Source organism: Serinus canaria, chromosome 2 (genome assembly GCF_022539315.1).
Source record: "Serinus canaria isolate serCan28SL12 chromosome 2, serCan2020, whole genome shotgun sequence".
In the NCBI taxonomy this organism is placed as follows: Eukaryota; Metazoa; Chordata; class Aves; order Passeriformes; family Fringillidae; genus Serinus; species Serinus canaria.
Genome location: NC_066315.1, coordinates 129534272 through 129558469, shown reverse-complemented (window position 1 = coordinate 129558469; position 24198 = coordinate 129534272). Strand labels below are relative to the sequence as shown.

General features: G+C 40.3%; 2 protein-coding genes across 6 annotated transcripts in view; one reads left to right on the top strand and one right to left on the bottom strand.

Annotated features, from left to right (window-relative positions):
* MATN2 (matrilin 2) overlaps window positions 1–20487 on the bottom strand; it is a 70263-nt gene extending 49776 nt beyond the window's left edge. For 3 of the 5 annotated variants that reach the window (XM_018912315.3, XM_050970893.1, XM_050970892.1), the window contains exons 1-2: window positions 20351–20487; window positions 9747–9908 (exon numbers count right to left, since the gene is read on the bottom strand). In XM_018912315.3, the coding sequence (XP_018767860.3) occupies window positions 9747–9894 (148 nt within the window). In that variant the 5' untranslated portion in view covers window positions 9895–9908; window positions 20351–20487. Of the gene's footprint in view, window positions 1–9746; window positions 9909–19685; window positions 19760–20350 lie in introns of those variants that run through there. The other 2 variants (XM_050970891.1, XM_030227122.2) reach the window with 2 other exon arrangements.
* On the top strand, window positions 19256–19858 carry LOC115484088 (proline-rich proteoglycan 2-like). Its single transcript, XM_030227827.2, has one exon. The coding sequence runs from the start codon at window positions 19256–19258 to the stop codon at window positions 19856–19858; it is 603 nt and encodes a 200-aa protein (XP_030083687.2).
* Window positions 20488–24198: the final 3711 nt, after the last annotated feature.

Genomic DNA, 24198 nt, shown 5'->3' with positions numbered 1-24198 from the left:
CTACAGTGATGCCAATTAGTTTGGAAAACTAACAATGCAAGGAAATTTCAGTTCTATTGGGAAGAATCCAGCTAGGATCCAATTACTGAGAGATACATAAAACAAAGCTTAAAATAATACTGAGCATCTTAATTTCCTCTAAAGCTGAAAATTTAGTTAAATCATTTTATCTGATGACTGCAGGTTTCCTTCTATTCCTTTCTCAAGGCAAATTAAGCCTGTTTCGGCTTTTACAAAGCTCACAGTGCTTTGATTTTGCCCACCCACCCAGGGTCTGTGTCTGAGAGCATGTTTCTATCCTCTCATTTTTCACTAATGTTACATTCCCTTAATACAACTAAATTAGCACTAAGGAGCTTTCTTGGGCATTTGAATTGACTCCTCTAGACTGCTAAATGATTAGAACAGTTCCTGATCCTGTTGTCTGAGGACAGTTCACATTTTCTCAAGCAGTTCTCAGGCATGATATAGGAAGCAGCATGAGCCAGGGATCCATCCTCTGTAGACAGAACTGGTCTGTGAGCTCAGGGTATTCCCCAGCACAGAAGCAGCCACGTTGTACCACTGGTCTCTGTGCCAGGGAGCAGTCTAAGGCACCAGCTAAGCTCAGAGGCCAACTGGCTCCATCCACAGTGTTAAACCCACTGTCCTGCTCAAACAGAGTGGCTGTATGCAAGAGGCCTCCTGGGAATAATCCCTGCAGGGATTATTCTCTGTACCTTCTGAACCACACATGGTGATTGCTAGTTCCTGTGGGCCAGAGACAGCTCCAGCCATCTAAAAGCAACAATAATGGTGGAGTTCCAACGCTCCAGAATGTGCCCAGCAATGTTTCCTCAAACATTTCCATCTGTGGATATTCAAACAGAACACATTCAAAGACACAAGTTTTAGAAAGTCATTTTTCAAAAGTGTTTGCAAGTTTGTTGTCTTGTAAAAACTGCTTGTTTAAAAATGAGTTAGTTATTTACTGATTTTGTCCTACATCTTTATGACTCCTTAATACTTTTTTCTTTTTCTTAATCTAGATATTACTTATTTGGTTATGTAGGTCTTTATTCTAATGGATGAGGATGGATAAATATTAAAGAAGGCTACTGTTGTATGCAAAGCAAAAGGAGGTCAGCTCAGTTTGGTAAATACTACAACAAAGTTTACACATTGAAAAAGTAATTTATAACAAGTAAATATTAGCTCCATGAAGATGTTGTAGAGTAGGACAATTCAAACAAAAAGAGTTAAGAAAATATGAGATCATAGAATAATTATTGCCTGAGTAGTCTCTAATGGTAATTTCAAGATTTTGTGTTTCTTAGCTCACTCCCCAATAATGAATATACAACAATTACATGTCCTGTGACACTGCCAGCAGTAACACCAGGTTTATTTTTAGATTTTATCTTTGAGTAACAAGACAAGTCTTTACTCAAAAGTAAATAAAAGAGGGAGAAAACTCTTCTCCCTGTTAGCATATTTTACAACTTCTTCCTAAATGTCTCTTCTTTCTTTACCATTTCAGTATTTAATTTTCCCTGCCTGTCTATTTTTTACAACTTCTTTCCTTATAAATCTCTCCATATTTCCTACAAAATTTGTTAAAAGATGTATGAATTTCCTGGGTGTCAAATTTTTTTTATTGAAGTCCATAATTCTGGTTTTCCCTAGCTAAATATCCAGCCAGAAAGATTGTGTTTGACATGTTCTCAGATAATTCCAAAAGATCTCCTAGGTCATTAAGAAGGTTTAATCTTCTTGTCATAAAATTATACAGGTAAAGAATTGCCAAATTTCCAATTAATTCATAAACATACCAAGTGCAAAATGTTTTGGGAAACACATTTTGTGATTATGATTGTTGCAAAGAATAAATGAAGAAGAGCAGTTATTCCAAGCACTCCTTGTCTCTAGAGAGACATTTTTGAGCAAGTTAGCTTCCAATCCTTTTGGCTTTTTTTCCTTTTAATTCAGATATAATCATACCTAGTTCCTGAAGTAAACATTAGAAACTACTCAATGCCCCTTCCCTAGCACACATACATGCTGCACTTGGTTCTGCAGGTGATGCCACCTCTTCCCAGCTCTGGGACAGGCCGTGGATCCAAGACCTGCCCCTGTACTTTCTGGCCCCATCCTTGCTGTGAATCTTTCCCCAAACACACAGGCCTATGGCCCTAACCCAAACATTCATTATGAGTTTGGCAGCTCACCCATTTTTCCTTACAAATTTCTTCATCTGGGAACAATCTCTAAATGGAACACAGCCTCCAGACATTTCTTTATTGCCTCTGACAAAATCTTTTCTGAACTTCCAAAATTTCTGGGACAACTATACAGCAGGAGGCTCTTGTCCAGAGATTTCCATTTCCTTCTACATGCAAATACTTCATTATTAGTCACTGCAGCGACTAAAGTAGTATATTACTTTATTCTCATTTCACCTCACTATTTCTATTCCTTCCCTGTCACACTTTTCAAAATAACAAGGTCATTATTAACACTAAGTCTCTCTAAATCCAAAGAACCAGAAGTGACTCATAGTATTTCTTCATTTCTTTACCTATACTGGCGCTTCTCTGGTATGAAGCCAAAGTATGGTGTAAGGATAGTCTCAAGTTTCTTAGTTCTTTCTGCATATTTCAGCTGCTCTGACACAGAAACTGTTGGGTTTCCTGACAGGAGCCAAACCTGCTTTCATGGTCAGGAGGACCAGGGAGCAGGTTGTTTTCCTTGCAGGCAGTGGAACACCTGATATCCCCATGCACATGGCAACGTGAAAATCTGCCCACCACTCTCTGACAGAAACAAATGTTATGTGCTCTCAGCTAAGGATAGCTTACACCCATGAGAGATGAGGAATTCATTTACTGAGCCACGATGAAGAAACTCGTGGCACACACAGTAATGCTAGTTTGCATCCTGCTCCCACAGCCAGCCTGGAAGCACTTTGACTGTGACTGTCTTTTCCTGCACTCACCTGTAAAACATCAAATCACAACCAACATGAAAAAGGTGATTGTATGGGAGAAGGTGACCTTTGTATCTTTCTGCTTGAAGATCTGAGACTCCTATCTTGCCTGAGCTACTTAGGGTGCTGTTGGTGACACAGAAATTATTAGAGAAAGAATGGATACAGAAAGTAAACTACTGTCAGTAGCATAGACAATCTAAAGGAAAGATGTGAGCTTACTGAGTTTGTGGTGTCTTGCTTTCAGAACATTAGCTTAACACCTTAAAAACTCATACTTTTTTTTAAAGTTGTATTTGTTTATGGGGAAAGCTGTTAGCAACCTCAACATTACTCATTGATCAGCTGACCTGAAACCACATACTTCTATCTACTGGTAACAGTCTAAGTATTAGACTCTTTTCCAGAACAAATTCAGAAACATCATGAGGGGATAGTGCTGTATACCATTCCCCCTGTCTCCCAAAATATGTGGGACATCATGTCCACTGGTGAACCAGCAGTTCTTCTGTTTCAGCAGTACTTAAATAAGATGGTGTCTTCAAGATTCCAAACCAATTAAAAGTATGTTGTCCTAATCCACCCTAGTGTCTGATCACCCACTCATGGCTATAAAATGAGATGTTCTTGAAGTCATGAAAATACTGGTTCTAAATTAACACTGATTTTCAAAATAATTTTGCACATATGTATTTTTTAAATTAAGAAGCCAAAGTGCTCAAAATGAACTCAAAAGCAGCACAGTGCTGAATATCAGTGTTCTTTCTTTTGGCCTGATTTTTCTTCAAGACATAATACACAGAGGAGGCTTTGAGCTCCTTGAGAATACACTCATAACAACAGGTTTTTTACTCACAATAATGTTCCTCACTGAATTATTGTCAAGGCAAACTCTTTTTCAAACAGAAATGGTATTTCACAGTAATTTGTGGGGGTTGTAACAAACAAATTCAGAAATACAAAGATCATTTGATGTTTAGTTCATGACTCAAGTTTTTTCTGTAACAACAGATATTCTTTCATCCCGTGGAAATTTTACAAATTACCTTAAAAAAAAAAAGGGAAAAGAAGAAAAAAACGGTGTGGGGGGGCAAATTAAAAGAATAAGAAAACAAAACAAAGAAAGAAGGGAGGAAGGAGGAAAGAGGGAAAAGGCTTTGTTAGAGGAAATACACATTAAAGAAATACAATGCAATTTCCTGTGATGCTGGAAATCAAATTATATTAATATAATTTAAATTACAGAAATACTCCATAAGTGACTTAAAAGTGAATGGGATTTCGGTACATGAAAATTAATAATGAATACTCAATACAGGAGTTGGCAAGCAGAATGTTGTTCTGTGGTTAAAAACTGCTAGCACAGACCAAAATCCAAACTTTCTGATCTCCATGATAATTGGCTATAGATGAGCATACTCAGATTAGGACATAAATCCCTGAGGTCTGTCACAGTCCCAGCTAGTCCTCATGGCTCATTAGCTGGCACTGTTTAAGGGATAACAGCTGCTGCAGGAACAACTGGCTGGGCAGGGATATGGCTGCTGATCAGATCCCTCTTTCTCAGACTCTGGGAACCTCTCTGAGGGGCTGGGGAGGCACAGCCTTAGCACAAACCAGGCTACCAAGCCTCAAAGACACAGAGAGAGGGTGTTCTACTCTGCACAAACCCCAGAATCTGAAAAAGCAGCCAGTGTGGGGGAGAGGCCAACAGCTGAGAGATTAAGATGAAAGTTGAAATTCTGAGAGTCAGCATAAAGTTCATGGGTGACCCCTCAGCTACTGAAACAAGCACTACTGGGAAGCAAAACACACCATTGCTAATATTGCCTTGAGGCACAATGATTGCAGTATGAATCTACACACCTCAGAAGGAAAAAACAGGTGATTTTGGAGGCTGTAAAATGCTTTGCTTGCTCTCTTTCCAAATGTAATGTGTTTCTATTTATATGACAACATCATGCTTTGGATAAAAAACTGATAGGTAAATAAATGGTATTTGATTACCCTGTATCCTTACAAAACCTTGGCTAGGATTTTGCTTGTATTTTAACTACTAATGTGGTAATTCCAAGGATGTAATTTGCAATCACTTTCTACCTTCATCTGCTGCATGAAAGAGTTTTCATCTCTCCCAGTACTATAACAGTACAGTATGTCTAGCACATGATGTAGTTACTGTGACATAACTCTCATTTCAATTGCAGTACAGATTTCAGTTACAATAATTCTACTTTCTGACAGGATTATGTCTGAGGACATAAAACTTGTCAGGCTTGCATTTATTTGAAGAAATAACACATACATAAGTTGAGGCTGTGAATTAGCTCCTTAGAGCAGAAAGCATCCCACATTGGCTCAACAGAGCACATTAGCAGAATTTAGAGATCTCTGGTCAGCTCTTACTGTGTAAATATACAATGAATTAAACAAAAATTAAACAGGAATCTTATCTGCACGCCACAGAAGCATGATGGGTTGGACTCACTTTTGTCACATACTTTCCCTTCTGATTTGCTGCTAAAATAACTCAGAATGTTTAACCTGATAATGTCTTAAGCCCTAAAGTTACATACACTCAAGTTCAAGAACTGGGTTGGAGATAAGAATCCTTGGATTAATTTTAACTGGCTGTAGCAAGTGATTCATAAACTTAGTGAGCGTTCCACATAGTTCCTATTATTTCACTTCATATTATTAGTGGAATCATACATATACAAGCAAGAGACAAATCATTGTATATTTTGTTGCAAAATATAATTTAACACAGACAGAGGCATTTGCATTTTGCAGCAGCTTCCACTGAACAGGAGCCAAGTACATTTCCTTCTTGGCCTCCTTTCCCTTCTGTTTTAGTTTTGTGCAGTATCTGTTAAATTTTTGTTGTTTCTTCTGGTATCATGTACTATCTAAAGGAATGCCCCCTAAATTAGCTTTTCTCCTTATGTAGTTATTTTCAAAATCATGCAGCTGCATGTTTCATATTCCTAAGGAACAGAAAGAATGTTAATGCTTAGAACAGTATTCTACATTCTAGCTTTCACTCCAGCTATATTCTGTATTCACTACAGCTTTCATGCATTCACTTCAGATCTTTCCAAAGTATGCCCATATGAAATGAAATACATGCCCAGTTTACTAGGACTGAGTTAATCAAGAAAAAAAGCAAACACAAACACTTGTGGGTTGGTTTTTTTTTTAAATGTGGGAATTTTGATTTGCTTTGTTTTGTAATATATTAAGATGCAGTAGGGCCTAAGTCCCAAATCTGCTTTAGGAAAAAAAACCACAACTTCAAACACCAAAAAGGCACTACATCTTGGATCTACAAGGACTGGATGCATGTTGCTTCTAGACATGAAACCTGCTGAAGGGTGTTGAGGACATCTCACTGGCCTTACAAACACAGTATGGAAATCACCACTCTGGACAACTGACCTTGCTCTTTGTCAGTCTGTTTAGGTGCAGAAGTCCATTTCATTATACCTGAAGGGAATCAGCTAATCTAACAGACATAATTTTATCTTTATAACCATGTAGCAAGATATCACTGCTTTTCTTAAGGAAAACCAAAATATTATTTTCTTTTCAGAAATCAGGATAAGCCAAATTGGATCCAAACTCTGGATCAAAGTACTGATGAGGGAAAAAAGAAGGCAAAATTTAGTTCATATGCCAGATAAGGGGAAAGGTGACTGTTATCTGCTACAGAAAAGAGAAACTGACCATCCTACATCTTTCTGTTGTTTCACAAGACCTTGCACAACTATGGAAACAATTCTTTAAATCATAAATACACCTGAATGAAAACAGCATCTTCCAGCAATAAATTACAAATTTTTATTACTTGAAATGCATGCATATCTAATATGCTGCAAGAAAGACTTAAGAAAATGTTAAAAGTTAATTAATTTGGCACAATTGACATGTTTTTAATATTTGGAAGTTTGACTCAGTGTTTAATAAAAGAAAACCTGCAAAGGAGTTTGGCTTTCAAGGGCCACTTAATGAGAGTTCCAAAACCTCTATTTTCTATACATCCTTGAACAAGATATTTCAGCTCTTTCACAGAAATTACTAGCTATAGCAATAATCATTTTAAGCAGCAATAAGCAATGCAAAGACCTGCCAAATTAAAACAACATGCCAACATGCTTTGAGATTTAGTTGAAAAATAGAGGAAGAAGAAAAATACATATCTTTTCAGACATGGCTCACTCCTCCAGAAGACTTTGTTAAAATGTATAGGCAATTAGACCTAACAAGACTGTTAAGAAATCTATGAAGTATTAGTGCATGGCTATTGAAAAATTAAGTCCCCCTAAACCTGGATCTCAAAGTACTTTTCTCTTTATATGGACAATCCCACAGAATTTTTCATCCATTCTATTTTACTTAGTTAACTTGTCTGTCTCCTAGAACAACAACTTTTACTTCTGTACTTGGACACTGCAGTAAATAGTTATCACAGCAGTACACTTTTATTTTAAAAATGGTGAAAAGAAGATAAAAGCAATAAAATTATTTTAATACTGCTATACTTAAGTATAAACTTTCATTTTAGACCTGAAAAAGAGACTTCCACGCAAAAAAATTCAACCCCCAACCTTAATTTTTATTACTTTACCAGGTACCTGTTGGTTTTTTGCAGCTATTTTGCTCCTTTTTGCCTGCCAAGCAAGTCTTTACACAACAGCAGTAATTGTCATCACCACCACTACTTTTAATATGCATACTACATAGAATGTGACAACTTCTAATCCCTGTTAAATTGCTGAAATTCTGGAGTGATTTTATTAAGTCTATTACTTTTACTAAATCTATTACTTGATGTCACTGAGATCATGTTTTGGCCCTATTCTTTCTCATGCCATTTAAGGAACACTCAACTTGCCAGCACAGTGACACTTTACATATTCTGTTCCTTACAGAGAGCCATATTTTTACCATGCCACTGTTTCTATACGTTGCTGCACATAAGCAGGTGACCTAATTTCTTGAAACAGAGTGCAAGGCCCAAGAGTCTGACTCCAAACTGCCACGTACTTTTATGGGCTGGCTCAGAGAATGTTCCAAGTTTTTTGCATCATTTAATGTCTTGAAGAGGTTCCTTTAGCCAGAACTGTTTGCATCCTGCACATGCCAAACTGAGTAGGGATCCAGTGGTTTCCAAATGCAGGGACTAGAAATCTCTTGGCTTTTGAAAGAAGAAATAAATAATTTAATCTGCATGTTTTGGTTTAAACTGAACCCTTTCATATATTTCCACTATTTAAATTTGGATGAGAGGCTATAAAAGGAGTTTTAAAAAATCACAGGAAAAATGACAACTAAGGAATGTGACACTTTCTGTTTCTCCACACAACATCTTGCCTCTGCACTCATTTTCTAGAGAGATGGGCAGTTTATTTCTTAAAGTAATAAGTTCACTTAGAGTATTTGCTAGGAATCCTAAAATATTCAGGAAGAGCTCCTATATAATCACATTTTAGAATTTAGGATTTTAGAAAGTTTGGGATTCTTGTTAAGTAAGGTGTGAATGTGGGTATTTCTTTTTGTTGTTCTGTATCCATGGTTTTTTTGTGAATTAGATCTCCAGAGCTGTGGTTTTCAGCCTTCAGTAGCAGAGCCCCAAGGACTGCATCTATTAGTTTTGGGGAAGATGAATAAGAAATGGAAATCTGTTATCTTTTGTTTTAAATTTGTCCAATTTGAATGTTGAATTGAAAATCAACATTTTTAAGTAACAGAATGGTTACTTAAATGGTACTTTTTGGAGTTTTACATCATGTAAAGGATTACATTTTATTTAGACAAGCATTTCACTGATAAAATTTGGTACTCTTCTCTCTGTCACCTATTTCCCCATATTCTTTCTTCCCAATGTATCTTCTGCAGGAATTTCACATTCCTCATGTTCACTTGGGTTAGGTGACTTTTATGGAGTCCACTTACCATCTCCCCGTGGTTGGAGAGAGGTATCTGATGAGATCTTCTACTGATGGGAGTCATTAATTCCTAATGATAGGCTGTGTCCAAACCCCATACATGTTGTGTTTTCAAAACCTGACAATTACTTTAAATAATTAGCAAAAGACAGTTATTCTAAGTCACAAACTTTAGGAAATGAAAAAGTTGTCTGCTTGGTGATGCACAGGTGATGACCAACAATAGAGAGATTAACCTTATGTTTTAAAACATGACAGCCCACAAGCTGAAACCCTGTCCAAAGACTTTTGGCAAAAGAGAAAAAAATTAGCTCATTATAATAAATTACTCATTATAAAATAAGCTACTTATTATAAATAAATATGACAAAATAAAGGGATTATCATAAAGTGATGTAATGACAAGCCTCATTTCAATAGCCACAGATTTCCATTCAATCATCTTTATGCACATTACACACATGTAGACAGGTAGAACTTTCCAGCATGGTAAAAGGCTCACTTGACAGAACCTCCATGGATCACTATGCATTTTCTCTAAATACTGAAAATAAAGTTGGTTTTGTTTTTTTTTTCAAACCAATAGTCCAGTAGCAAGTATTTATTTAATACCACTTACATGAAGTAAATCTTGTACCCCGGAAGTAAATACCTTCTTTCAACAGCTGCTACCTGGTCAACAAACTTTATCACTTGCCTACTGGCAAATGAAAATCTCCTTTTTGTTATAAACTAAATCAGCCAAGGTTTGGCCAGCTGCTTAATGCCTTTTATCATTTGTATTTGAGACAGCATTTTGTAGTGGTGTTTGGGTTTTTTTGTGTGTAACTTACCCAGTAGAGATTGTGTGTTAACATCCCTTCTTCCGGTGAAATGTCTTCTGGGGAGATCCTTTGCCATGGCAGTGGAAAGCAGAGTGTGTGCAAATAGCAGAAGGAAACATGCAATCATTTTCTTCATCTTCATGAAACAGAGGGACATGCAAGGATGTAAAACTGCAAGAGGAGAAAAGGAGATAAGTTCTTTGATTACATAAAAAGATGCATTCCAACCACATCAGTTACCCAGCAGCATTGCTTCCCTTCCATCACATACAAACATGCAGACACCCAGCGCCAAATAATACCTACAACTTCAAGAAATAAGGTTTACACATTAACACAGCAGTTGGCAGTCCCTGTATAGCATTTCTAAGTATTGTTAGTTAAAGTCCATAGTCAACATTGACAACAATTTATAATAATCAAGAATTTTTAAAGCAAGAAAAGGAAGATTGTTTCACTCAGCCTGTCAGCAAAAACAGGTTTGAAGAAGACACAAATATATTTTTGTTATTCCACTCAGTGCTCCTTCGCAAATTTTTTAGAAGTTTAATGGTTCCTGTAGTCTGAGGGATTCTTGCTGCAGAAAATCTTGGAGAATTAAAATAGAGAGAAGAAAATATATTTCAGAAACAGCAACTATAAATGTGAACTGGCAACTACTCATGCTTACTTTTCAGAAGACAGTCCATGGTTGCTAACATGAAGATATCAGTGCAAGTTTAATCTTGTTTGTAGGAACAGACTCCTGAGGACTGGAAAGGAGCTTGCCATAGGTTTTGAGCAATTTTATCATACAGAAGAACAAACTGACAGCCAAAATTCCTACATTAAGAGATGATTCCTGACCAGGAGCTTGTGAATGCATAATGCATCATGAAAAGCCATGGCTGACTATGCCACAAACAGAAAACAAAGACTGACGTGCTAGAGACTTATTTTCTGTCTGTGTTCCCCATTGGTGGCTTCCTCAGACAGAGGCTCCTTCTACACTCCCCCAAACCTTTACTGTTGTGGTCAAGAGCATCCCAGAGCAGCTGGATTCAGTCTTGGAGTGGGTGATACAATGAAACTTAGTAAAGAGCTCCCCTAGGTGTGCAAGAGATGGATAGAACTACCCACTTTCATAACAAAGAGCTGTTTTAACTGAATCTGAGTGGAATTTTTGAAGCAGTGCAAATTTTAACAGTTATTCTTGGTGAAGTAACTAAAACTTAAAACCAATTTTAACAGGGCCTTAAACCTAACAAACAGATATGAAACAGAAGGCAGCTAAATGCTTCAGTTCTGAAAGATAATTAATTTTCTTTCCCAACATGAGCTATTCACTGGCAGAAAGGAAAATAAATATTTTCTCACTAATAAAGGTATTTTGTTCATTATTTTTCAGTCTTTCCCATGCAACCATTACACATAATGTATTTTTCTTATTATGAATCTAGTTTTCCTTTTGTGTATCCAACTCAGCAGCCCCAAATGCAGACACAACGTTCTGGTGCATATGCCAAAATGAGTCTTTGCACTCAAAATGCCCAGCCTTACTTCAGTGTTCAGTATTATCCAGTAACGGGCAATATATTATTTAAGGACATTTGAACTAGGAAAGAAATGGAAATAGCTGGTGTTTAAAAAATGGCCACAAAATAATTAAATTTCTGGGCATCTGGATGGTATTATTGCTAGAGTTTTTCCAGTTCTAGTCAGAAACAGATGAACACTGGAAACAGCACACACCACTGGAAGTGGGACTATGTTTCCCTGGAGGCAACTGCTGTGACATCTGGAGACAACCAATCCCAGGTATCTCTTCACTCCTCAGAACATCAACACAGGGCGGTGCCAGGGGTCTCCTCTTGCTCAGGCCTGCTCATTCAGCACACAAGGCAAATGGACCTCAAGGATACATGCCAGTTGTAGCACTGATGTTTTAGAAAATCAGAAACCATGCTGTCAGGTGTCACCATATGTTTTCTGGAAAAATCCCCTTGCCCAGGATTCTTCTCCTGGGAAGCTGAGAAGCCTCAGAGAAAAAGGAAAACAATATTACCTCATTTGCTTCTGCTGTGTTTTGCTTCTTTGGAATGTGTTTGGAGATTGTTTATCCAACAGGTGCATGTTTCATTGGTTTCATGAGAATTGTTTTGACTTAATGACCAATCGCGGTCAAGCTGTGTCAGGACTCTGGAGAGAGTCACGAGTTTTCATTATCTTGTTAGCCTTCTGTAAGATCCTTTCTGTGTTCTTTAGCATAGTTTAGTTTAGTATTCTTTTATATAATATAGTATCATAAAATAATAAATTAGCCTTCTAAGAACATGGAGTCAGATTCATCATTCCTTCCTGCCACAGGGCACCCCACAAATACAAGATCAGGGTTAAAAAGAATAGAGAAACATCCTTGTTGCAAGGCTGTTACAGGAACTAGGAATTAACAGAATGCTCAAGAGAGCTTTCTGGCTCTTAACTTATCAGAGGCCTAACTCATCCCTCCTTTCTATTCACCCTAAACAGCTGTGAAAATGGCACAAAACTCAAAGAAATGCCGTTTTAGCTGTGGCTGATGGCATGTTAAAAACCTAAACAACCCAGTAACAGCATGATGCCAAAGGAAATGGTGGTAAAGCAGTGTCACAGGACAGTCCCACCCCAAAATAAACTCTCCTACATTCTGACACTTAACATATTTTGTAGCTTTTAGCAATTTTTGATATTTGGTCATAGTTACAAATTTACTAGACTCACAGCTATCCAGAGCAACTCCAGAAATAAGAAAAAAACTGCTGTGATTTGAAGTCTGAATTCTGTGAGGAAAATGTTTACATAACGTACAAATATATGATTAGATGATCATATAAACTGAATTGTCTCCATAATCATTCATTAGCTGTCACTGAATTCTGGAATATATTAAATATTTTCAATTTAGTGTAATTTTTATCAATCCTTTTGAAAAGTAAGGTTGGAGTACTAAAGAAACAGAACCACTGAATAACATATTGTTCAATAGTACTTACTTTGGATTCAGAAACTTTAGATCCTCAGATCTCAATATCTCAATATCTCTGGTCTGATAATCAGAAAATAAATTAAATATTTTCAATTTAGTGTAATTTTTATCAATCCTTTTGAAAAGTAAGGTTGGAGTACTAAAGAAACAGAACCACTGAATAACATATTGTTCAATAGTACTTACTTTGGATTCAGAAACTTTAGATCCTCAGATCTCAATATCTCAATATCTCTGGTCTGATAATCAGAAAATAAATCTACTTAGAGATCCACCAAAAAGGATCCTGCTCTTGCTAAAATAAAATGCACTATGAACACACTCCTACCCTCACCAACAGTGTTTTAAAATACTGTTTCAAACAAAAGCTCTACTTAACAGTGAAGAGGTTCAGTTGCCTCATCTTCAAAAAAACCAAAAAAAACTACATATAATCTAAAATAAAAATGTAAGAAAAATTTCATTCTTTTTCAGCGAGAAGGGAAAAACCAAAAAACCCCAAAGCCAAAGGCTGTATGTGTGATAACATACACTGATCCAAGCTGGCTGCCACGCCTTCATCCACACTGAAAGCTTCTGTGCTGCTTTCCTGGGGTGATGACAGCCTGGACTTGAGTGCTTTGCTCTAGCTCCAGGTACATATTTGTGTCCAGTGCTGCTTTTACATGACAGTCTGTATTGTGGTGGCATGGCTGCTCCTCATACAGTCCTCCCATGGTTCTCTGTTTATCTTCTGGGCCTTCTGCAAGGTCTCCTGTCTTCACTCTAGAAGCTGGATGGTGTTTACTGCACCACATTTGGTATTTAACACCTCATTTTTCCAGCAGGCTAAGCCCTTCTGCCCCAGCCCTCCATCTTCTCACTGTTGGTTAACCCTCGCTCTACCAGATGAGAACACATTCCCAAAGTACCAAAATTAAAAAGTCATATTTTTGTGGCTACCTGGTGAATAAATTTCAAGTACTTTGATTCCAGCTGTCAGCACTATACCATTGGGAACCAACTCCCTATGGCAGACCCAAGACCAAGTCACTGCAAGACAAACATCCTGAACAGCTCAAAAAAACAAAACAAACAACAACAACAACAAACCAAACAAAAAAACCAAAACCCAACAACAGCAACAAAACCAAAACCAAAACAAAAAAATAGCCAGCAAGAGGATGTTTGCCAGTCCTGGGGCTTTACCAGGTTGAGAGGAGCTTTCAAAGCAGCCTTGGAGCACTCAGTGCAGCACAACACAGGACATGAGAAGAAGCTGCTAACAGAGAAGAGACAACTGCTGCTCACAGAGGTACAATCTGGTGAGGGCTGCTGGCCATATCTGCAGCTGTCTAGAAGAAGTTTGGTAAAAAAGGAGATTTCCCCAGAAGATGGCAAATAAACAGACAGGCTCTCTGTTCTTCCCTCATTCCCTAACTGGCTGCTAGTCAAAAGCTGAATATTGCCATGGTGTGTTCTTATCAATTTTACCTGTGCTAGCTTAGCCATATACCCATGCATCAAAGTAATTTTTCTGATGCACTGTTATGGACTTTCACGAACCACAGTGTAGGAATACAAAAAAAATAAAATTGAGATTTCATTTTTAAAATACCTATTTCCTTTGTTGGACAGCAGTGAAACAATACAAGCCTGTTTCTATGCTTTCAAATATTTGTCCATGGAAGTCTCCTTGTAAGGGATTGATGGCTGTTATGGGTAGAGACATTACTGAATATTCAGTGTCAGTGGTAATAAATCAGTGACCTTCTCTGCTGCCTGTTGCAAGTTATTAATATTTGTCCTCTTCACTATGATAACTCTTAAATAATATCAGGGGAAAAGAGATGCTCTGTGGCTTATGCCAAAGTCGGTGTCCTTCCACCTCTCACCACACTTCATGAAAATTTCTTTTACAGAGAAGCAGAAAACCCCTCCACTGACCTGTAAGATCACCTTTTTTTCACTCAAGCACCTTAAAATGTACCTGTCTTTGATGAGCGGATCATGCTGAAAAACAAATTGGAAAACAAGTAATATGTTTCAGCTCATACCTTCTGCTCCTTTGTATGGTCTCCCTCCTTGTCTTGTAGTAAAAGTTTCCTTCCAAGGCTAAATCAGAAACATAAACTCCACAAATCCCTGCCTCTCTACCTTCTCCAGCTACCAACAAAACTGGCACAATACACAGAAGGGGAAACTCTCAATAGTTACATGAAACATCAACACCTGCAAACAGTATCCTCTCTCTTGAACCCTGTATAATTTCTCATCATACATGGGAAGGAAAGAGAAGACAAAAAAGCACCAGAGGCAATGGTTATTAGCACTACAGAGGTTGCCTTTGGCTTTCCTTGTTTCCTAGTTAAAACAGACAGCCATTTACTCTCATTAAGTTTCCAACAGACCTAACCTCAGTGTTTTTAAGTTATAAAGAACATAAGTTCATAGAAGAGAACCATTCTGAAGTTCTTTCAGCATTCCTTATTGTCTCGCCATTTTTAAGATAACAGGAAACTGTGATCAAATCAAAAACTTCCACTGAAGGTAAGTTAACTGCAAGCAATCTACGTGAGTTAATAAAATCAGCCTGTTTCCCCAATTTAGCAAACATGGTGAATTACTTGGAAAAATAAATGAGGTCTTATTACATGAAAGCCACAAAATACCTCTTTCTCAATCCCACCATCTCAGAAAATTTTTTTAAAAAAAAAAAAAGGGGCTACAGGCACTGTAAAGCCCTTTTAACTATCAGTTACAATATATTTCAAAGTACTTCATTATCCACAAGCCAGCACATACATTACTAGTTCACTAAAATTACATTACTAGTTCATTAAAATCACTGTGTAGCATGGGCATCAGGACACAGAGTATTAGTAATTTCCTCCTGTCTTTCTGGACCATTTGCTGACACAGACATTCTCCAGTTCTAAAAAAGAACTGGGCTATAGAGGCCCAGAGAGTCCAACATCATTATAAATCACACATATGTGTATATATATATATCATGTCCCTAGCCATGCAGGTATCGTGTGGGAGCAGGTGGCCACAACTGGGAGGGTGATATTTAGCACATCAGCAAGAAGCACCATCTTGCCTTCATCTTTGCAAAGGAGCACTCTACTGTCACCCTGTTTCACCAAGTGATGAACTGGATTTTATGCAGTAACTCCTTGATGCATAAGGAAGGCTTCACTAGGCTTAGCAGCGGAGGACAGGTAGACACCTATTCTAAATCATGACCATCAACTGCATTTCACCAATAGAGTTAAATCACCAAGAAGAAATGAAGTTGCAGGCGTTTTAAGTTTGTAAACTCCTCACATGCTGCTCAACCCTGATACCAGGCACTAGGTGCCCACGAACCTGGATGTCCATGAACCCACAACTGCACCATGTCCTGCCAAGCATCAGAGCAGTACTCACTTGTTCAAACATTTTTTAGCTCCTTTTAAGAGGTTATCTTGGGCCATTCGTGCTGTCAGTAGTATGAGTTAAATCTGAGAAACTCATTATCTGAAAGTCAATTAGTAATTCTGGTGTATTCTGAGACAGCCAACCCAATTACAAACAGCTTTCACAGTAGCGCAGCAAGCCACCACAATAACAAAAGGAACTCTTGACTTGGTTACACCAGTCTTGAATCAATCTGAAATAATGAGGGTCCAGACAGTATGAGTGACCTGAATCTGCAGCAGATTTAGGACCAGAAGTTGTGGACTCCAGTGTGAGAAGACTGGGACAAATTCTTTGCATGGGTCCAGGAAGCTTCACGGCCACAGGTTGTTTTGTGTCTGCAGCGGGACACAATCCTAGCCTGTCACAGCAATGGCTGTTCCAGACACGTCTGCATAGTGGTGGGGCCAGGGTGACAACCACAGACTCACAAAGTCTTCCACCTTTGTCTCCTATGCTTCTATACAGTCCTCCTCATCCAGCACATATCCCTACCTTGGCAACTAAAAGGATATTCCAGTGCTTTCTGTACTGAGAGATGTCCCTGCCTTGCATAGGAATTGGGCTGCAGCTGAATCTCCACCAGCAGCTATTTATTCCAGCTGCTGCTAAAAAGTCCCACAGCGCAGTTGTAACTTGGACTAATAAAATCAAATGTGACAGTAGAGTAAATTAACTTCGATTTTGAAAGAGTACAGGGAAGACCCAAAATGCATTACAGAGCAGTTCCTAGAAGGGGAGGTGAATGACATTTGGTAATCAGCCAAATATGCCCAGAAGCCCAACCCTGTATATGATACCCATGTGCAGAGGATAACCAAAGGTGCTACAGGAGGGCAACCACATTCTGGAAACTATCCAAAGAGTGCTGGGGAATGGGGAAAGGACAACTTGCCAATCCAAGCACAAAGGCAAGATAAGCACACACAGGAATTGATGAGGTCAGACACCAAAATATACAGCATATCAGAAAGAGCAGAGATCAGCATTCAATTTTACTGTCCGATGTAAATATCATAGTGGGACTTCTACACAACAGACTTTGTTATTTAATGGGCTTAGAGTGTATGTACTACATATATAATTTAATTTTCTACAGCTCTAATGAAATGAACAAGACTAAGGGATCTATTGCTTGATTTAAAGTCATCAGTCTGAATGACATACAGACTTCCTGATATCACTGTTGTAAAATTAATAAACTCTAAATAATATAGATAAAAGATTTAGGTCAGAAAGGACCTCTGTAAGCCATCAGGTCCAACCCGTGCTTGGAGGTGAAGTTGAGGACCATTTCAGTAACTTCTCATGTAAAAGTTAATGGTGGTGCTATAGAACAGTACACCCATAGTATGGTTTACTCTGCATAGTTTCCAGTGGTCAGATAGCAAGCGCTACCAGTGGGAATTCTTACTTTATGACAGCATCAATCTCCATGCCATGATTTTCTTCAGTTGCCACTTGGACAATAGACCTTTTCATTATCTTGTTCTTTTGAGAAAGACTCATTTGCACTTTCTGGTACTGAATCTCATCTAGACATCACAGTTTCCACAACATGCCCAGAAAAATAGCATGGGAAAACTGAGAAAATACACTTTTACCATGCACAGTAGGTATTTAAATGAAAGCATGTATTACATGACATATTATACACATGTAAGCTGCTCAGTTCTGTCTCTGAAGTAGTCACAAGCCACAACAGTCTTAACTGCAAACAGAAAGGTTTGGGGGAATGTTTATTTTACAGGGGAAAAAAAGGATTCAACTGTTCTGAAATTTATTTGCAAAGTCACACTGACCCCAGCACCAGCACCACCATAAACCAATAATTTGGGATTAAACCCACTCCATTCCAAGTACTCTTTGCTCATAACGAAAACACTAACAATGAGTGTACTGTATAAAAAGAGCTTGTTAATGATACCCACAATACAATTAAATAGTGCTTACTGTTTTACTTTCCTATGGAGATGGTTTATAAGTCATGAGAGAGTATTTAGATCTGATTAGCCTTTCCATAGTTTGCCTGGACTGACTAAAACATCTTTTACCACCACAGCTGTGTCCCTGAGCCCCAGCTCATAAACAGTAGAATGTGCATGCCCTTGTTCATGAGAAATCCCAGTGAAGTCAATGGAGAGACTCACATAATGTAATTAGGTGTGAATATTGAGTGCAGGATTAAGGGTCTTAACTGCAGCTTTGTGTAACTGAGTGCTGCATTTTCTGAAGATATAAAACAAATCAAATTTAATCTGATGAATATCACAGTGATACACATTACATGAGGAAAAGTTTAGAAAATCTTGGGCTTAAAGCTGAGACATCTACATGAAAAGTCTAATACTCCAAAACTATTTTGTAGATTTTGCAGGATTTAATGGAAAAGCCATATGAGTATTTTATTTAGCTCTTGATTTAAGGAAAAATTTTTATGGGATACAGTTCGATGATTTCTTCTGAACTAGTCCGCTGTTTGACAGAAGTGCAGCTATAACATGTAACATGTCATCTTTTCAGACCTCAGTCAGGATCACTCACCTTTAGAACAATGGTCCCACAAGCAAACCCAAGCATTTAGGAACTATTACATAAATCAGCAGGTTGCATTCTTCTCTCTCAGTCAACTATAGAAATTATAGAGGCCAGTTTGACACAGAAAGGACTATCTTCTGAAGCAGGAAGACATGGTCATTAAAGATGCCATGATAATTTTTGCCAGATTAATGAGCACCATCTCAGTAGAGTTTCCAGGGTAAGTATATTACATTCAGCAAACCATCCCTCACTCCTTCCACCTCCAGCAAACGCAGGGCTCTCAGGAAGCCCTGCACGACCCAGGTGACCCCTGCAACGCAGAGCTACCTGTGGGCTGTTCCCTGGCAACGGGAGAAGCCACTCCCGGCCGCGCTGCTGCAAGACGGGAAAGACACCTGCAGGCTACTCTCAAACACGTTTCTAAGCAAAGTTCAGTTCCGATGCTACACTGATCTTACAATACACCGGGGGTGTTTCCTTACAGCAGATACTGTTAAATGAGTTATTGCGGCATGTACGGCGAGGAGGATAAATGAAGAGTTTGCTCAGACCCACGCAGTGCAAAGGAAAGGGAAACCCTTCTCCGTCGGGCTGCACCACGAGCAGTAAACCGCTCCAGCGGGACCCAGCAAGCGAACATCCAACCGAGCCCCAGACGCCGCCGCGGCCCCTCGCCTCGGCCTCCCGCTCCCCGCCGGGCCCCCGCCGCCCGCGGGGCCTTCCCGGCCGCCCCCCACCCGGAGGGCCCCCGGGGCAGGGCCGTTCCTCCGCCGAGCCGGGGCCCAGGGGAGGGGGTGGCCGCCGGCAGTGCAGAGACTCGGGATGGCAGAGATGCCAAGCCCCGCCGGGCGGCGCGGGACGCGACGGGGTGCGGTGTCCCCGGGCGGAGCGCCGCGGACCCGCCTGGCGGGCGGTAGAGGCGAGACGAGGCGGGGCAGGGCAGGCAGCAGAGCCGGGCTTACCTGAGGGGCTGGCGGGGCCACTCCGCTCGGCGCGGCAGCGGCGGCGGCCGGGAGTGAGCGCGGAGCCTCCTCCCCTCGGCGCGGCCCCGGACGGCGCTCCCCCGCCCGCCCCCCGGGAGCAGCCGCCTCCCGCCAGCCCCGTCCCCGGCGGCAGGAGCCCAGCTCCGCACTGAGGGGAGGGAAAGCGGGGAGTCGCTCTATGGAGACACCGGCTGCCCTGCCCAGACCTCCAGAGCTGGCGCGGCGCCGGGAGGCCGCGGAAGGAGCCGCGCAGAGCCGCGTTCCTTTTTCCTCAGCTGCCTCTGCCGTCAGGGACGCGGTTCTTCACTCCTACCCCCCTAAGGGGCACGACCTGCCGTCCCACTCCTTCCCGCCCGTCCCGTGTGAGGGACGCGGTCCCTCCGTTCTCCGCGGGCTGTTCTCCCGCTGCCTCCCGCCTGCCTCGTGTATGGGACCCGGATAGTTCTGCGCTCTCTCACGCCTGCCGGGAGGAAAGAGAGGGAATCGACGGCTCTTGCGGGACACGGGCTGTCGGCCCCAGGCGTTCCCCCTTGGTCCTGAGGGACCAGGACGCAGGACCAGCTCCCTCCCACCAGCCCCGTCAGGGACAGGGGCTGCCGGCCCCCCTGGGCTCCCGGCCGCGGTGGCCCCGCCGCCCCGCGCACCTCGGCCCCGCTGCTGGCTCCTGCCTTCGCTGTGGCGGGCGGCGAAGGGAGCTCCCGCAGCCCCAGGAGCAAGTAGCGCCTGCTCCGGCCGAGCGCGCTCTCCGGAGGGGGCTGTGGGATCCTGCTAGAGAAAAGCGGTGTGGTTTCTGTCTGACGGCTCAGCGCATCCTTCCCCGCCAGCGCCGTGCTCCCCGGGCCGCAGCCTTCCAGGGAAGCCGACCAAGGGAAACCTTATGGAAATCCCATTCCCCGCGGGCAGGATCCGTGGGCCAAGGCAAACAGTCCCTGGTGATTCATGCGGTGTCTGCCACCGCGGCGAACCGGTGGGAGTCTCCGTCGGGGAAAACGCTGAGGGAAGAGTGAAATAAGTTGGCTAAGTGGCAGGGACCGTCGTTGCTTAGCTGACACAGCAGCGGCGCGGTCAGTAGTCCAGGTGGAAAAACTAAGTGTGGGGTTTATATCAACACATAAGGTATTATGTATGGAGAAGAAAAACTAAAATTGCTGCGTTCCCAAGCAATTGTGATTTCTGTTTCCTGGCAGACAAACAGACAAACAAAACCCAGTGAAAGCCGTTTAAAAGGCAGAGATGAGCCGGACTCACTGTCACTGTCCAACAGGAAAGACATAAATCGCCAAGCCATGCCAATTGCGGTACATCAGGTGTCAGAGGAGTATGACAGAGGAGACTTTTACCCCTCAGAGTTGCTGGAGTAATGAGTAACTCTGGCAATCAGCAGAGCTACTTTATGTAAGTTTTGGAAGTGATGCCTGGGATGTGGGTGTACAAAATCTAATCTCTAAAAGGAAGCATACAGATAACAAGCAAATCTAAAACTGAAAGTGATTGGATGCACCTTATCTTCAATTCTGAGCACTGGCTCCTGAACCTTTCCTGTAGCCAGAGAAAAGGGAAAAAAATAAAACTTCAGCTGAACACCGATACTCATTATAGCAAATCCACCAGGGCCAAGTGCAGAACAGTTGTCCCATTATGTTTCATCCTTGTAATGTAGCATAGGATGAGGCCTCAGTCACAGTCCTAGTTAATGCTTTGCTGTCTGAAAATACAGAAACCATACTTCCATTTCCCTGTGCTGTGGCTTGAGGCATCAGCTGAGTTGCCAGAGGAAGACAAAAGTCAGGAGAAAATGTTGTAGTGACAAGATCATGAGAGAGCCCAGAGTAGCTCTGGTGGCTTTAGCTCCAGTTTCTACATAAGAGAGCCCTTCACTAGAGCTCTTCCCACAGGTGGTGCAGCCTGCTGCTCTTGGCAGGGTGAGCACATGGAAGGTATCCCAGTGGGAGATTGGAGGAAAGGATGATGGCAGCAAGTCAGCACAAAGCATCTCTTTGTTTCATAAGAGACAGCATAGAAGATAGGGGACTATTATTTGACTTTATTTGACTTTGGTATTTACTTATACCACACCAGAAGTACTGTGTAATCCCCACATTTCAAAGTCCCAGTCTCATTGCTGCTTGTCCTTTCTCAAATGATGAGCTTCTGTCCTCCACTCCCATCGTGTGACTTCTTTTGGATTTGAGAGAGCCTTTGTTCAGTCTGTCAGCATTTGATACAATGGGTAGAGAAAGACTGGAAGATGTTAAGTAAGAAAAAGCTGGGGCTTCTACCAAGCCATGCTTTGATATGCAAAGAATCAAAAATCTGGAAAAAAAAAAAAAATCAGGCAATTCTTAAGCTTCATGAAGATTGCTAACTAGATACTTGAGACTTTGAGTCTATTTGTTCCTTTCCTGTCTTCTCTTAGTGCCTGGAAGGATTACTCTCTGTCTGGAAGAAGTGATGTAGGCTGCTTCTAAGTTATCACAGGCAATCACTTAATACAAAAACCACATTTCAGAAAGTAGGTTTTACATTATAAGCAGGTGCTTTAAGTAAAACAGCAGTGAATTGATTTTCCTCCTGCTGTTAGAGGACTGTGACAGACCTTCATGGTAGTTAGACACTTCCTACTAATTTCCAGTCTGAAAGTATTTATGACAATTTTGTATTTGTTTCCTAATATCAACATTGTCTTTAAACCTAAAGAACTCCTTTTGTTCTCCAAGGCTTGCCTAGGGCATTTAGGGATAACAATAATTTTCTTTTTCAGCTTTCACTCTTGTTTTACTCAGCAAGTTCTTGCTGTGTATGTGGCTCCTGAGAGGGTGTGTGGTAAAACTAAACACAATACACCTTGCAAGCCCTCTCCACTTCTCCTGATGTGGTGAGGATTTCATTATCATTTTCAGTGGCCACAGCATCACTGATGGCTGATGGTCACCTTTGTGTTCAATTTATATATGCAGCTGCACCGGTTTGCCAGTAGATTAATCCTCTCTAATACATGATCTTGAGGGTCTCTTCCAACCTTGATGATTCAGTAATTCTGTGATTTTATACTATGGTATTTCATCTCTCTTCTAGTTCTTTCAATTCTCTTTTTTTTTTTTTGCTTCCAACTAGCATTCCTAATTGTACTTATTGTAGATATCAAAGTAGATGATTGATTTTTCCATCTTTTGAAGAAAAATATTTTATTTATCTGATTGTGAGTGAAAGTTTTCCTTTGGATTGGAAAACTTTCAGTGGCAGAATTAGAAGTCTCCTTTCACTACCTAAACAGGTTAAACTTAGCTACAAACCATATCAAGATTACTACAGATCTTCTCTATCATCTCATACCTTTTTTTTTTTACTGCAGTTTTGCTTTTATGCATTTTCCTGTGAAATATCATCTTACGTTTGAATGGATTTTCCAGATATTTAGGGGCAGAGAGAGTTGATTTTTTTCCCCCACCATTACCAGGTACACATATAATTAAGCTATTCTATACCTACATTACTATATCTACTACTATCTAGTAGTATTTTCAAGAAGCCTTTAATCATTCATCCTTTCACTACAACTGCTTTTTCAAAGTTGTCTTCCTCTTCAGTCTTTTAAAACACAGTGATTGGTGCAGAGCCAAAATATTGGCAAATGCCGCCACCACCACCACCACCACCAGTGATTGTACTAAAAAAATCATATTTTGGAGAGTTCCTAAGGTAAAGTTTCTTGACTTCAGGTAAAACAGAAAATTCATCATATGAGGCTATAACTTAGAGATGCTGGACACCATCCTTGGGCATTTTTTGGGTCACTTCCTACCTAAATTTTTCCATAATACTGTCATTCAGTGCATTACTCACTAAATTGGTAATAGAACACAGGACTGCTTAGGGAAACAGATTTTGTCAAAATATGCCCTTTTTCTTTCTTTTTAATGGGGTATGAAAGGATCAGTATGGGGTTGAGTGTAAACATTATACACTTGGACATTTCTTAGGCACTGACATAACACAATATTTTGATTAGGGAGCTATAATGTTGCAGCAACAGCTTTGCACATATGAAAGAGATTGCAAAACAGATAAGTCTCAGCTGTATGTGAGCAAAGAATACTTATTGAGTCAGTGTGTTTCAAGACAAACTCTGCAAGGATAAATTTTTGACTCCGTAGTGCTTTAAATTCTTTATCCACAACATTAAAGAAAACATACTCTATTTTGGCTACACCTTAAAGCTCTGAATTCAAGCAGAATGTTTAAAAAATCTTGGAGTAGGATAGCAAAGAACTGAAAGAACCATTAGAGAACTGGAAAATATGCCATCCAGTGAAAAACTCAAGAAATGCAATGCCTTTAATAACTCAGATTTAGGAGGTGACTTAAGGACACCATGTAAGAAAGTATATAAAGGACAAAACTTCAATAAAAGGTGTCTTCAATGCAGCTAGCAGAAATGTAATAGCACTTAATGATAGAAACCTGCAGACAGAAAAATCAGAAACAGGCTGGT

Bases quoted from the DNA above. Each gene is read 5' to 3' on its own strand.
- LOC115484088 (XM_030227827.2), top strand. From the start codon at position 19,256: ATGAAGAGTTTGCTCAGACCCACGCAGTGCAAAGGAAAGGGAAACCCT.